The following is a 13,166-nucleotide window of genomic DNA, read 5'->3' as shown; positions in this document are numbered from 1 at the left end:
TTTCAGTGCCAAAGTAAAACATCAACCACGAGCTTATCCACTCTCTACCTTGAACCAGCAGTTGACAAAATAGTCTCAATTCAAGGTTAATTCCCTAAATCTCAAGTACACTCGTCAAGCTCAATCCGGTGATGGTGACAGTATGATGTGTTCAAAAGCTCCAGAGGAAGTTAGCAAATTTTGGTCGTATGACAAGCAGCAAACTGTTTTGCTCATCTTGATTCTGTCCCTACAAAGTACTGTAACACAACCTGAGGCTGACCATTTGGGGCACGAATTGTTAATCCATCAAAACATTGCACACACAAATGAGGTCAAATGTATTTTATTTCTTTAAATATAAAAATCCCCTTAGCCAGAGTGTACAGTTCACAATTTTTAAATGGGGAGTTTTGACAGTCATGGTGAATATGTCTCCCTGTTTCCAGATGAGTACAGAAACCCTCCACAAATGCTGGAAAGGGAGGAAAATAGATTGTAAAATTTGGTTGTCCACACGGGAAGTCTGATGAAATAACTAATGGTGATGATCACCAATTTATGTGCACACTACAAAACAGAACTACCACTGCCTTAAAAGAAAAAAAAAAAAAAAAAACCCTTGTCATGGAATGAAACAAAAAGTAAATTATGCAAAGAGAAAAAAATAAAAAATACAGAACTAAGAAAGCCTGATGGAAATATTCCCCTTTGGCATAAACTGCACCTAATAGGACAGACAACTGACTTGAACCTGAAAACCAAACCTCCAATAAACAGCATATTGCTTTAAGAGACAGACTGCAATCTGTTAATTATTGGATTCATGATAGGGTACAGCTTAACATTTGATGTGATCACATGTATATGCATTTCAGTCAGCTACTGATACTCACAACCCATGTAAAAAAATAAAAATAAACATGTTTAAAAAACTGTTGAATTTCATGTGTTGAATGTTTTGCACTCAACACAATACATGAAGTGATGCGCTGCTGGTTGTTTCAGTAAATCTTAGGAAAAAAAGAGGAATAAATCAGTCGTGCAGAGTTCCCTGGCTTTCCTTGAACTATTCTCAATGCAGGCCAAAAGGCTTAGGGGTGATGACGTGGATGTTTTAAATTTATTCTCTTCAAAAAGGATCTAAAGGCTTTACAATAAAACACTATTGTCATGGCAAAATCTACCAGCAAAACCCACGATCCATTGTGGGGTCCTATCATAAGCTTCATATACTCTAGACATGGGCTCCAAGTGTAGATTTTTAACTGTCTGACCCTTCAAATTAAATGTCATTCACAACAGTGAAATCAAACCCACTAAAGTTTCTCCACTGATGACAGTGGAAAAGCTGCATTCAACATTTGGCGCAGCATGAATTGAAAAAAAACAAAAAAGAGACAATTCAAGGTAAGCTTTCTAAATACAAAAACACCAAGTGCTAAAATAATCAGCTAAAAAGGATAAGTTCTCAACAAGGTTATTGTGTATGTGTACAAACAATCAAGAGTGACAATGTTACCAGTACAGTTTAACTGTAGTCTTGATACAGTTGTCTTGAACAAGGACATACCAAAGACAGTCGTGCCACATCAGAAGACTCTCAGTTTGTTCACACTCTCACCCCCCCCCCCCCCAAAGACAGATACTTCAGCGGTACCTACAAAATGTACATTGAGTAGGCTCAACTTGCATCATCCAGTCCTCAAACTCCTGGGTTGTGTAGATTTGAGTGATTCACTTGTATATTGTTCATATTTGGTTCAATTCTCAAGTTCCATAAACTTGTTTACCTTGTATACTGGTCTGCTTCAGGTCAGATCCTCCAGTGACCAGTTCTGCCACCTATCTAAGCACCAAAGGGTTGGTAAAGTTCATTGCAGAAGAAAAAACAACAACCCAAAAATAAAAGAAAAAAAAGACGACAATCATTGTTCCATCCATCCATCCATCCAACATCAGTCTGTTAGTCCGCTTTTTGTCCTCTTGCCCTGTTTACCCCCAGTGGAGGTGACGGCGGTGCCGTTGCAGGCTCCTGTTGATACCAGAATCTGGTCCGGTTGCTCCTCCTCTGTGTCCGGGAGCTCCTCTTGGATCTGTCGCAGACGGGCCATGGCACGGTCGATCGTGGCTGTGCTCACCAGGTTGAAGTCGTGCATGCTGACTAGATGCAGGAGGAAGTTGCGGCAAAGGTTGCGGCGGATTATGTGGGCACCACGGTTCTCAGCGAAGAGCATGATGGCCTGATTCATCTGGTTGTCTGCTATGAAACTGCGGGAGAAATGGAGAGGAGCTAAGATTCGACTGTACATATGAGATATTACTCATATAAAGTGAATTTCTAAATGCTCTGGATTTAATTTAAATCTATTGCCCTCTTGTTTATCACAATTAGGCAATATCAATTTCCAAAGCAACATAATTCAATACATTTCCTTCACAGTGTAGGAAATTGATGCATCAAAACTACGAACATATACACCATACACAACAATGATATTTTTGCTTGAAGATAAAGAAATGCCCACCACGCCGCAGTAGTTACCATTGAACATACCCATGCTTCATCACGTGCAGGTTCCACAGTTTCATCACTTCCTTCTCTCCCTCATTGACATCTGTGAACTCATCCAGTTGCTGAAAGTAAAAAATCAAAAACAAAATTAAATGTGTTCATTTCCTTTTGTATCATTATACTATGATAATGATACATTGCCAACACTTGGTAAAACCCCTCAACACCGAAGAGCAGCCAATTACCTTGGTATATTTATGAGAAAGGCTACAACAATGGCACTTAGCAGTGTAATGCATTTCCTACTTCAAATACTTGCATGGTTTGTTTTGACAGAAATGTAACAATTTTAATGTTCATCAATTAATTTTAGGCATTTTCTCTCAGTCCTGATGGCAACATGATAGAAATAATGGCAAGTAATGTAATCAGCTTCAGGAAATCAATACTGAAGTGATAAAAATATAAGAGCAAGCTGAAGACGTGTTCCGTGTTGGCAACTGTTCATGCTCTGAGCACCTTTAAGTTATTTATGGGGAGCAGGGCTGACCCAAATGCTTTGAGTCTTTGTTGCCATGGTAATTCGACACTAAAATCAGTACTACAAAGACTCATTTCAATGGCTTTCCTCTCATTTTAAGACCTCAGAGAACGAACACACACACACACAAAGATTCTGAGACTTTGATTGTGGTTGTTTACAGGCGTCAGTCAAAGTTACCACAATTCTTCCTTTGATTGATTTCATTGCTGGGTTCGTGCTCTTTCCATTAGTGGAGTGACACTGTTGTTTTAAAAGTTTATGTCCATCTGAATCTATGATAGTTAATAACTATGCAAGATGCTGAGAAACTAGCTCTCCACTCAATCTCAAGTATGGATCTTTACAAAGCATTATAATATAAGCCCAAGTATACATTTGGTCACAAGGTCACCTGCATTATTGATCCAGTGACACTGCTGAGATGTCTTTTTGCATTTTAACAAGATATAAAGCAGACCTTTCAGTTTTCCTTGTCCCAACACCACAAACTCAAAATTGAGATCATTACAACGGACTTCAATCACTGCCTCTCAAGTAAGTTTCAACAAAACTAAATGAAGGAAGAGCAGCCTCATTAAGTCCAGTGTAGGAATGACTGATTGGCCTAACCATTTCCTGTGGAGATGCACACCCGGCAATGACCAGCGAATCGGACAATCAGCCACTCTGTAGCCGTTTTTCCAATGGGGTATAGCAGAGTGTTTGTTTACCCTATGATGCAGTTAATATATCGACAGAAATACGGCACAACCTAAGGTTATCCAACGACTGCACATTGGCTAGCAAGATTCCTGGCGGAGGAGATGTAGAGCTGCTGAGACAGATGCAGAGATGGTATTGCTTGTCTATGTGGTCAGGTCTGTAGCTGGTGTTTATCCCCTTGACCTTTTTCTCCATGTTAACATTATAATACCTTTACCACCCATGTAGCAGAGTTGGCAGGTGGAGCATGTGAAAAGAGGTTAATCGACCTTTCCCTCTATCCTGATGAGTTACTCATAATCATGTTATCATAACTAATACTAATATTTGCAGAACTACACTAGGTCAACTTCTAGAATATCTGGTCTGAATTAAAGGCAAGTGGTTCATCTTAATCGAACAGTGAAGCCAGACACTTAAGGTCTCAATGAGTAATTGCTTCTCACCGTTGCAGTCTTCTCTCTGAGCCATTCTGGATCCCTTTCATCCTCACTGTCTAAATCCATTTCCTGGGGGCGCAGGGGCATGCAGCTGTCACTGTGGAAGTACAAACGGTTGTGTCCGCTGACATAGGTCCTCTGCTGCTCCAACTCTCCGTCCTCAGTTTCCAGGAATTCGGACAAACTTGGTTTGGTCCTCTTAGGCCTAGTGGAAGGGGGAAAGAAAGCAAATTCTGCATATACACCATGTACAATGGAAATCTTTCATTATTTATTAGAAATTAGTTCCTAATTCCTCATTTTATACATACCATTTTTCTTATATATTCTCATATTAGCCACACGTACTTTCAGAATCTTACACACACGCCAAAATAGGGCCATCAGGCTGAATGGATAAAATATGAAATATCAATAACACTATTACCACTACTACTACTACAAGTTTTGAGTAAAAATGACATTTTTCTATTGTCTGGTTAAAAGTGTTTCCGGCAAGTGTTCACACATGCCTTTGAATCTGAACACTGCTTTTGAAGCGAGGTCGTGGGTTTACCTGCAAACCAGTATGTGAGTTACAGCCGTCCTCTTGACTGGGCCATTGCGACTGAAAGCAAAGCCAGGTTGGCTGTGGATGTCTTGAGGGTTGCCAACATAAGAGCCGTCATAGCACTCATTGATGGACACGTCTATCCTTGCTCCTTTGGGGTGAGGCTGCAGGTAAAAAAAAAGAAAAAAAAAAAAAAGAAAGGAAAGACATTAATGAAACTCTAGAGGGAACCGCTTCAGCAAAAACACAGAGGGCCTGGTGCTTATTCTGATCAAGGGGGACCTGGCACAATCTGTCAGGGTTAGAAGTGTGATGTTTCACGCTTGTTCATACATTATGCTTTGGATAAAAGTACATATTCAGACAAACAGAGGGTGCTCTACACTAGGAGCATCGTAAGAGAGCGCAGAGATGGAGAAAGAAGAAAAATATGAAAAAAGCATGTGGAAATAGACTAGTTTCCCTAGAGCACTTGTTAAACAGTCGTTTTGGACTGGAACTCCTCAAAAGATGAACGATTTACCTTATTCCTTTCTGCATAGTGCCAGCATCCAAGCGGCATTTTACAAACAGAATTTTTCATGCTCAAAGAAACATACTGAGAGAATAGGCAAAGTCATTCTGTTGACATGTGAGTCGTAAAAAGGCATCGTTCCCTACACGGCACGTCAATCTCAACCATACAACGTCGTTATTCCAACGCACAGGCAGAACGTACTGCCAAAGGAAATGGCCGTTTAAAAAGGCAATATATTTTTTAAATATTTCTTTGACATGTTTAACTCGCTAGTCTAAGCTGCTTGGCCTAACCCAGGTGTAGCAGTGTTAATGTCATGACAAGACAACAGTGTTTGCTTATTCTTCTCCTTCAACGTATATTGGTCGTCACATACCAACTTTAAAAAGTGGCGCATGCAACCACCTGTACTGCATCAGCGTGTGTAGGTGCGCCAGTTAGGTCTATGAAAGAAATCTGGCTTTACATCAGCTATAGTTACAAAAATCACTATTTCTGAATGGCGCCGAGTAAAATATGGCTTTACATGCAAACTGGAGCTCCTGCAGTGTCTTCAGTTATTTCATAATTGTAGACTTGCTTGAAATCAGGTGGTTTCTAAAGACATGTGACCGCCAACCACACAGCTAAAGACAAAATATTCCTTACCACATAGTTGAAGATGAAGCGGGAGTGGGAGAGTTTGAGGTGTTTGAGCAGGCTGTAGAGTTTGCTGCAGTTCAGGGTACACCAGGGACAGTGAAGATCGTCTCTCGCCTCAGTTTGCTGCCGTGTGTTGTTATTGTACAAGAACTGAGCAAGGACAGATCGCATTAAATACAAGCTAAACCAGCGAAGGTCAACCCTACTAAAGATATAAATGGGTGATTTTAACAGTATGGCGTAAGAGTTACCGTCACATTTTGGTACACAAACCTTGAGAACCAAGTGTCAAGATAGGGATGTCCCAATCAGGTTTTTTTTACCCTGATCCCGATCCGAGTCCTTTAATATTTAGAAAATGCCGATGAAGTGTCCCGATCCGATACTTAACTAATATTTTCCTGGATAACACAGCTGCATTAAGGAAAAAAAAAAAAAAAGTACCTGCATCCAAGCTGTTCCTTAATAGGTTTTTCTATTTTGTTGAAACAAAGTATATACTTTCATATGGTTCTTTCTTATTCTGCACATGCTATAGCAACACTGGCCTACCATCTTCCTTGTGTTGGCAGGCGAGTCTGTGACACTGCACTGTGACAGCAGACCCTCGAGTACAGCAAGCTGAAGTGTGTGCAAGACGCAGCCCACGCCTGGTACCTCCATATCATCCACCGCTTTTTCATATTCCTTACGTTGTCATGTAAAATGATGTGTACACGTTGCTTGTCTGTTCAGAATCTCCTCAGTTGCCTGTTTTACATGCTGTGCTGTATGAGACCCACGAAAACTAGTGCGCATACCGGCACGTTGTAACTCAAAAGTGGAGTCAATAAAATGTAATGCTGAGATCGTAGGGCATACCGGGGATTAAAAATCTCCAGGTGACAAAGAAAACCCTGATCCTCTACCCTTGAGATGAGCTGGTTATCCAGAATGATTCATTTAATTACCTTCTCTGTAATATTTTATCGTACCAAATGTGTAGTATTTAATGCAGCTCTTGTTATTCCCTCACGAAACGGTCGCACTGAAGATGTTGGACTTTCTTATTTAAGTTATTTCCACACTGCAGACATTTTATCCACAGTTTTGCCAGAGTCATGGCAAGTGCGCGTTTGCGTTCCGACGTGGGGGAAAAAAAAATAAACAAAAACATTTTTAAATCACATTCAAAATTGCGATCCCCAATCACTGGAAAAATGCCCATATCGGCCCCAATCCCGATCCTGCAGATCATATCGGGACATCCCTACCAAAAAAGTTAATTTAAGCCAGGTTCAACGTCTCAAAATGTGTCAGTTCCTCCAAACATTTAAAAAAAATAACAGAACACAAAAACATTTTGCTTTTCAGCCACCTCACCAACATTTTCTTGATAACCAGTGTCCCAGGCCCAGTTGTGTGATTTCTTACTGTCATGTGGTGTACCTGATAAAATATACGTAGCTTCTGCCGCGGCTCACATGGGACCTGCTCTTTCCTCGTCTGAATGTCTGTGCTCACTGACTCTTTCACTGCTGACGGGAACAGATGGACAGGTTATTTCTTTGAGAATCACCAGATCATGAATTTGACTTGATACATTCAACATGTAATTGAGAAAACTGTAGAAGTTGCAGCGTTTCCCATAAAGTCAAAACCTGAAAAAGACTGTTTTGAAAGCCCCTTTCAGACAAGGAATAGACAAAATTGCTTGCTTTATCGACCTGTTGAAATGGCTTTTTGACATTCAACCATGGGTCTCTCATGAAAATGTTGCATTATGGTTCTGTGCAAAATAGGAACAGCAATGTTTGTGAATATTTGGCATACAAGAGAGACAAAAATCCCCACTGCTTCTGTCCAAAACAGTTGGAGGGAAGAATAGTGTTTACAGCTCTCTCGTGGGTTGCATCAGCATTAGATTTTAAAAACGTATTTTTCCGCTGAATTAATTAATGTCTTGCTGTGGCATAATTAATGACCATCATGCATCATGAGTGCTGGAGGGAGGCTCGGCCCCATTCTTCACTTTCCTAAGCAACCCTGTAGACATCATAATACATTTTTCATAAATGTCTTGATTTATAAACATCTAGAATCTGCTGCCCATTTCACACAGCCTGAACGAGGTAAATAATTACTCACGTAATTCCCATTTGCTCAGATTCAGTATGCAAGCATTTTGCTGGAGGGTATTCATACGCACACAATTTACGACTTCTTCAGAAACAAGCGTTATTCAATGAGTAAAATGTTAAGCTGCCAGTACATTCATGGAGTGAAGTGCATGTCTGAAAGGGACTTAACAGTTATGACTCAGAGTGCCTTTTGCCAGTTTCAGCTACAAATAGACCATCCCACACCAACATCACAGTGGGTGAAAAAAAAATAAATAAATAAATAAAAAAAATCCAAAACCATGGCCCATTCAGCTTGGCTGAGAGATGATGGTCAGCTTTTTGTTCAGTGTCCTCTAGGAACACTTTTACAGAACTTTCAGTAAAGGAGAAGATGGAATTGTAAACTGTTTATGTCCCCTCCGACCCCTCATCTATGAATTATTTCTGCCCGCTGTTCTTGAATGTAATACAGAATTACATGTAAATCAAGTTGTAATAACAAGGGATTCTGTGAAAACTAACAATATAGATAGAAATCTTCTATAATGCAGCATACTTTTAAATCAACCTCAATTAAAAACAAAATTTCAAGCTACCCTGTGGCCGTTTTGTACTTACCCATGAGTGCAGCTCGGTGGTTGCTGGTCCTAGTCTCCATGGGGCCAGAGCTGTCGGAGTTGCGGGTAGAAAGGGGTTTGGCCACGGGGGCTGTGGACTTTCCACTAGCATCACCTGTCCAACGCAGCATGAACTGCAATGTGGGTCCCTGAGAAAATGTCTCAAATGGTGGCAGTCTCTGTGGGACAGTGATGAAGAGTGATGGTCAGTGGCATGATGGTGTGAAGAAGGTTAGGTTTAGAGCCTCTATGATTAGTCAGTTAGTTGATCAAAATAAAATGAATTGCCAACAATTTTGAAAATAAATTAATTGTTGTAAATTATTCAAACAGAAATGTCATTTCCTGGTTCCAGCTACTTGAATGTAAGGATTTACTGATTTCTTTGTCATTTAAGACAGTGAATGAAGAGTCTTTGAGTTACAGACTGTTAGCTGACAACATCTGAGGATGCTAAGGACTGTGCTGATAATGACTTCTAGTTGAAGCCCTAGGATTAAACACAATCCATTCAGACTTGCAGCTCAGTATACCCGCCCCCCATACCTTTCCATCAAGAATAGTTTCCCATGTAGCCCGCTTCTTGCTAACAGGGCTGTCCTCCATCCCTTGCATTGACACTTCATACTCCCCATCCAGCAGCTGCAATCTTCTGCAGAAAACAAGTCAAAAGCAAAGATTTAGTGTAGGTGTAGTCAAAAGGAGAACAATTATTTCACAACTTCAATGATAAGATCTTACCTATTCTTGTCAAAGACAGTCATCTGTGCAACATAGGTTTCTGTGGTCTCCCCCTCGTCTCTGTGGGACGAACTTCTCTTCTTTCTACTAGGGGTATCTGTTACATCTTCGCACGAAAAATGCAAAAATAGAGTGTGCAATGTAATAACCAACCCCTTACAGTTGCATCAACATTAGTTTTTAGATGATTTGCCAAGAGAAAAACTGGCTCCTGACAAATACACACTTGCCGAGCTTTCAGCCTCCCTATTCTGATTTCATAACAATATGCTCTATTCAATCATTCGTCCCAATATAAAAAACTGTATGTGGACAAAAAAGAACACAAAGAGCTTTAAGGTGGATTTCCTACCGATGTTCTCATTGGCCTCTCCATTAACCAGACCATTAGTATCCCTCCTCCCTGTGCGTGACACCCTGAACAGGAGTGAATAGGACTTGACCATGTGGCTGTTGCTGGGCTCAAACTCATTGCTGGAGACAAGTAAGGAAGGGTAGGAGCCAGGCTTGGTTTGGTTAGTGTCAGGATTCAAAGGCACCTGCTTTTTACCTGTAGGCACTTGCTTAATCGGGCAGCTGACATCCTGAAACAAAAGAAGTACCAACATTTAATCAACAAACATGATCACTATGAATAATAAGTCTGGCTCATTCAAATTTTACTTTACCTTGCGTTTTTTATGGCAGACTTTGACAAGTAGCACCTCTAAGGACACGGAATTTTGTTCATTTTCTGAATTCTGAGATGGCTTTTCTGTGTGTCAAAAACACAAAGAGTTGAGTGTCATTTTTTTCTGCCCATTTGGTGACACACAACAAAACATTCAAGTGAAGGACACCATGTTACTTAATCTACGTTCACTCCTCCAGTCACTAATCTAAGTGTGTGTGTGTTTGCAAGTATTTTTTGGACAAACCACTTGCTTCAACTCAAATCTTTAGCACTTTTAATGAGTGTTTACATGCACACTCGTATCCTGTTTGAGTCTTACTCTGTTTAATCTCACTCTGGACATGATGTTTACATGGAACACAGGAAACCTCATTGTTAGTATCACCGTTTATTCAATTCTAAGTTTCTGATCATCTGTATGCAGTCATATCTGGAAGTCTTTATGCAGCAAACTTTCCAAGCCTTTGTGTACATTTTCCTTTTAATATACTAAACACAAGTTAAGTACCTGGTAAAGAATAAAATCTGCTTACCATCCTTATGGAAGAACCCAGTGAAGGTTAACTGTAGATGTGAAGACAAACTAAAGAAGCAAGAGAAGAATTCACATGTGAAATTGGGTCACATCAAGTACTCTGACTGTTTCTATAAATGGTGAGAAAATGTGTCGATAAAGTTTCGCTGGTATTTTGGTTCCTAAAAATTACCCAGCAACAAAAAGACACATCATTGCTTGTAGAGCTGTGTTACCTTGGAGAATCCTGCTCTCCCTTCATCTTCTCCACTGTCTGCAACATATCATCCACTTTGAACGCTTTCCTGGGAGGAGGGATTCAAAGATGCACAGGTTAAAAATTAATTAAACCTGTGACAGAACACAAATTATTGTTTATATTAAAAACATCAGGCATTTGACATCACTGATCAGAAATTGTAGCTGTGAACACGTCATCAGATTTCATACCTTCTGGCATTTGTTCGACCATTTCTGTGAGACATGAAGGTGAGCGTCCTGTGCAAAAATATGGGCTGAAAACAAGGACAAATATAATTAAACACTCGTTTTGAGTAGGCCAGTATGTGTATGTATGTGTAGTAAGTTGCTCACTGCAATCAAGTTCCTTGTGCGGAGAAATCTGTATATCTGAGTTGGTTCTGTAAATGGAGACAAGTGTTATAGTGATGATTAATATGGACACGTTTGGAAAGTGTGTTTTCGCACTCAATTTCACCATATCAGTAATTGATAAATCAATCCAATGTATTGCCAACACATGGCAAAAGAGGGTTTTTTAACTAGTGGTGTCTGATTTGACAAAATATCCAAGGTAGACCATAATTAATACATGTGCTTTTTATTCATTTTAGTCTGATAACTGCCACTTAAATGCAGTGATCGTGAGAAAAGTTTAGATAAAAACAAAATCAGTGGCTCCTCCATTAGAACACCAGTTAAGCTATGGAGGCCTGTCAGCCCAAAAGCAAATACTGAAAACAAAATAAGTCACGTTAAAGTTTATCTGGCAGCTAAATGTTGATTAAAAGAACGAGAAAGTTCTCCGCCTGTTTACCAAAACAGACAAGCCGCGATACAAAGTGTCGAGTGGTGAAATCTCACTTTCAAAGGCCTGTAGGAACAGCTCATGGTCGGCCTGAATCTGCTCCATCTTCGGCTTCTTCACAGAGTTCATCATCGCTGATGAGGCGGGGTACACGGCGCCGTTAGCTTTGCAACTCGCCCCACTCATAATATGACCTGAGTTCTGCGTGTGAGACGACAACACATGTCAACACACACATTATTACAGAACACACGGTACCAATACAACATGTTAGCTTAGCCAGTAGGCAAATACTCGCGTTAGCAGTCGAGCTAGCTAGCTCAGCTAAAAGCACAATGCTAACATGTTAGTTGGCTTGGTATTTCAGCGCAGTATTCAAACTACGATTAACGAAAACCACAAAATCGGCATGCGGAAGATATAGCGCACATATAAAGGCTACCCACCCTGGCCGATGGCATTAATTTGTTAGCCTCGCTGCCTCCAGCACAAGCCTGGCAGACTCAACAGCAGAAACCCATGAAGATGAAGAGGAGGCGACGAGACGCTGGCTAGTTAGCTAGCACTGCTAGCATGATTTACTGGAAAACAACCCGTCGTACGCCGGAGGTCTCTTCGCATTCAGCTGTCACAAATTTCTTTTAAAGTTGGAGAAGGTGGGAGTATTTTCAACCAAATTCTCTATTATCTAGCTGTAATTTATTGTCGGTGTGGTTTCCTTCAATTTGTACTGAACAACAGAGTATTAGTCAGTTGTCAGCCAATGGGAGACGGAGTAAGAGAATTCAGCGCTGTGATTGGCTGCTGACCTCCGGAGATGACATACAACCCGCTCTCGCTTTCTGCGATTTTGCGGGAAATCGAGTTTATCAGCAAAAACATCAAGACGATCCTGCAGCTCCAACCTTCTGTTTACTGTGAATCCCTTTAAGCATGACGCCAGTGTCCTTTCTCTGATTGTATGTTGTTAGAGGAGATTATTCCATGGATTAAACAGCAGAACTGGTACTTTGATCTGTAATAAATCAACAATACACAATGAAGAGCTGAAAGGCAGGACTTTTTAGTTCTAACTTATTATCATCTTCTATTTCTATTACTCATAGGACTTATTATACTTAAAGTATAAGTACTCACTGATGAATAAACAGTAACTTATTTTATGGCATACACAGCACGCCACTGAATACCAAAAAAAACAAAACAACAAATAATAATACCATTTTGTAGTATTACTGAATATCTATCAAATTATATATTCATACGTTTTGGTATTCGCTTTATGCATACTGTACATACCACTTAAGTATAAGGGGGATTAAAGAAAAATACTTAAATGATGATTTTTAAAGTTTGATACCAAAACACGCAAATAATAATTAAGAGGAAAAACTATATTTCAATTCAGTAAAGGATTTTAGGGCCTACTTGCACTGAAAAATAACTTCCTATGTGGAGATGGATCATTTTCTAAACTCAATTACAGTTTCCCCATCAGCAATTCTATATCCATTTTTGTATTTGACCAAAAAAACAAGTTATTTCATGCCATTAAACAACAGTGAAGTCGACGTGTCAGCCC

General features: G+C 40.0%; 1 protein-coding gene across 3 annotated transcripts; it reads right to left on the bottom strand.

Annotated features, from left to right (window-relative positions):
• Positions 1 to 309: 309 nt before the first annotated feature.
• On the bottom strand, positions 310 to 12,368 carry suz12b (SUZ12 polycomb repressive complex 2 subunit b). 3 transcript variants are annotated; one of them, XM_030424149.1, is made up of 17 exons: positions 12,031 to 12,368; positions 11,641 to 11,785; positions 11,131 to 11,177; positions 10,987 to 11,051; positions 10,773 to 10,841; positions 10,556 to 10,605; positions 10,018 to 10,103; positions 9,702 to 9,933; positions 9,350 to 9,455; positions 9,155 to 9,260; positions 8,610 to 8,787; positions 7,318 to 7,406; positions 5,896 to 6,039; positions 4,737 to 4,894; positions 4,187 to 4,385; positions 2,525 to 2,616; positions 310 to 2,250 (listed from the first exon to the last, which is right to left on the bottom strand). In XM_030424149.1, exons 1-17 carry the CDS (start codon positions 12,043 to 12,045, stop codon positions 1,938 to 1,940), a joined length of 2,094 nt encoding a protein of 697 aa, XP_030280009.1. In that variant the 5' UTR covers positions 12,046 to 12,368; the 3' UTR covers positions 310 to 1,937. The 3 variants fall into 3 exon arrangements, with proteins under 3 accessions (XP_030280009.1, XP_030280026.1, XP_030280017.1); XM_030424166.1 differs by having other exon boundaries at positions 2,537 to 2,616; XM_030424157.1 differs by having other exon boundaries at positions 7,318 to 7,403.
• Positions 12,369 to 13,166: the final 798 nt, after the last annotated feature.

This window comes from Sparus aurata, chromosome 1, assembly GCF_900880675.1.
Source record: "Sparus aurata chromosome 1, fSpaAur1.1, whole genome shotgun sequence".
NCBI lineage: Eukaryota > Metazoa > Chordata > Actinopteri > Spariformes > Sparidae > Sparus > Sparus aurata.
Note: the sequence above shows the minus strand (reverse complement) of the source record. Positions and strands in the feature narration are given on the sequence as shown.

Excerpts from the sequence above, each read along its gene's own strand:
- suz12b (XM_030424149.1), bottom strand. Across the intron at positions 10,842-10,986 it reads GGTCGAACAAATGCCAGAAG|GAAAGCGTTCAAAGTGGATG; the intron begins GTATGAAATCTG and ends CCCTCCTCCCAG. Across the intron at positions 9,456-9,701 it reads AGAGGCCAATGAGAACATCG|ATGTAACAGATACCCCTAGT; the intron begins GTAGGAAATCCA and ends TTTCGTGCGAAG.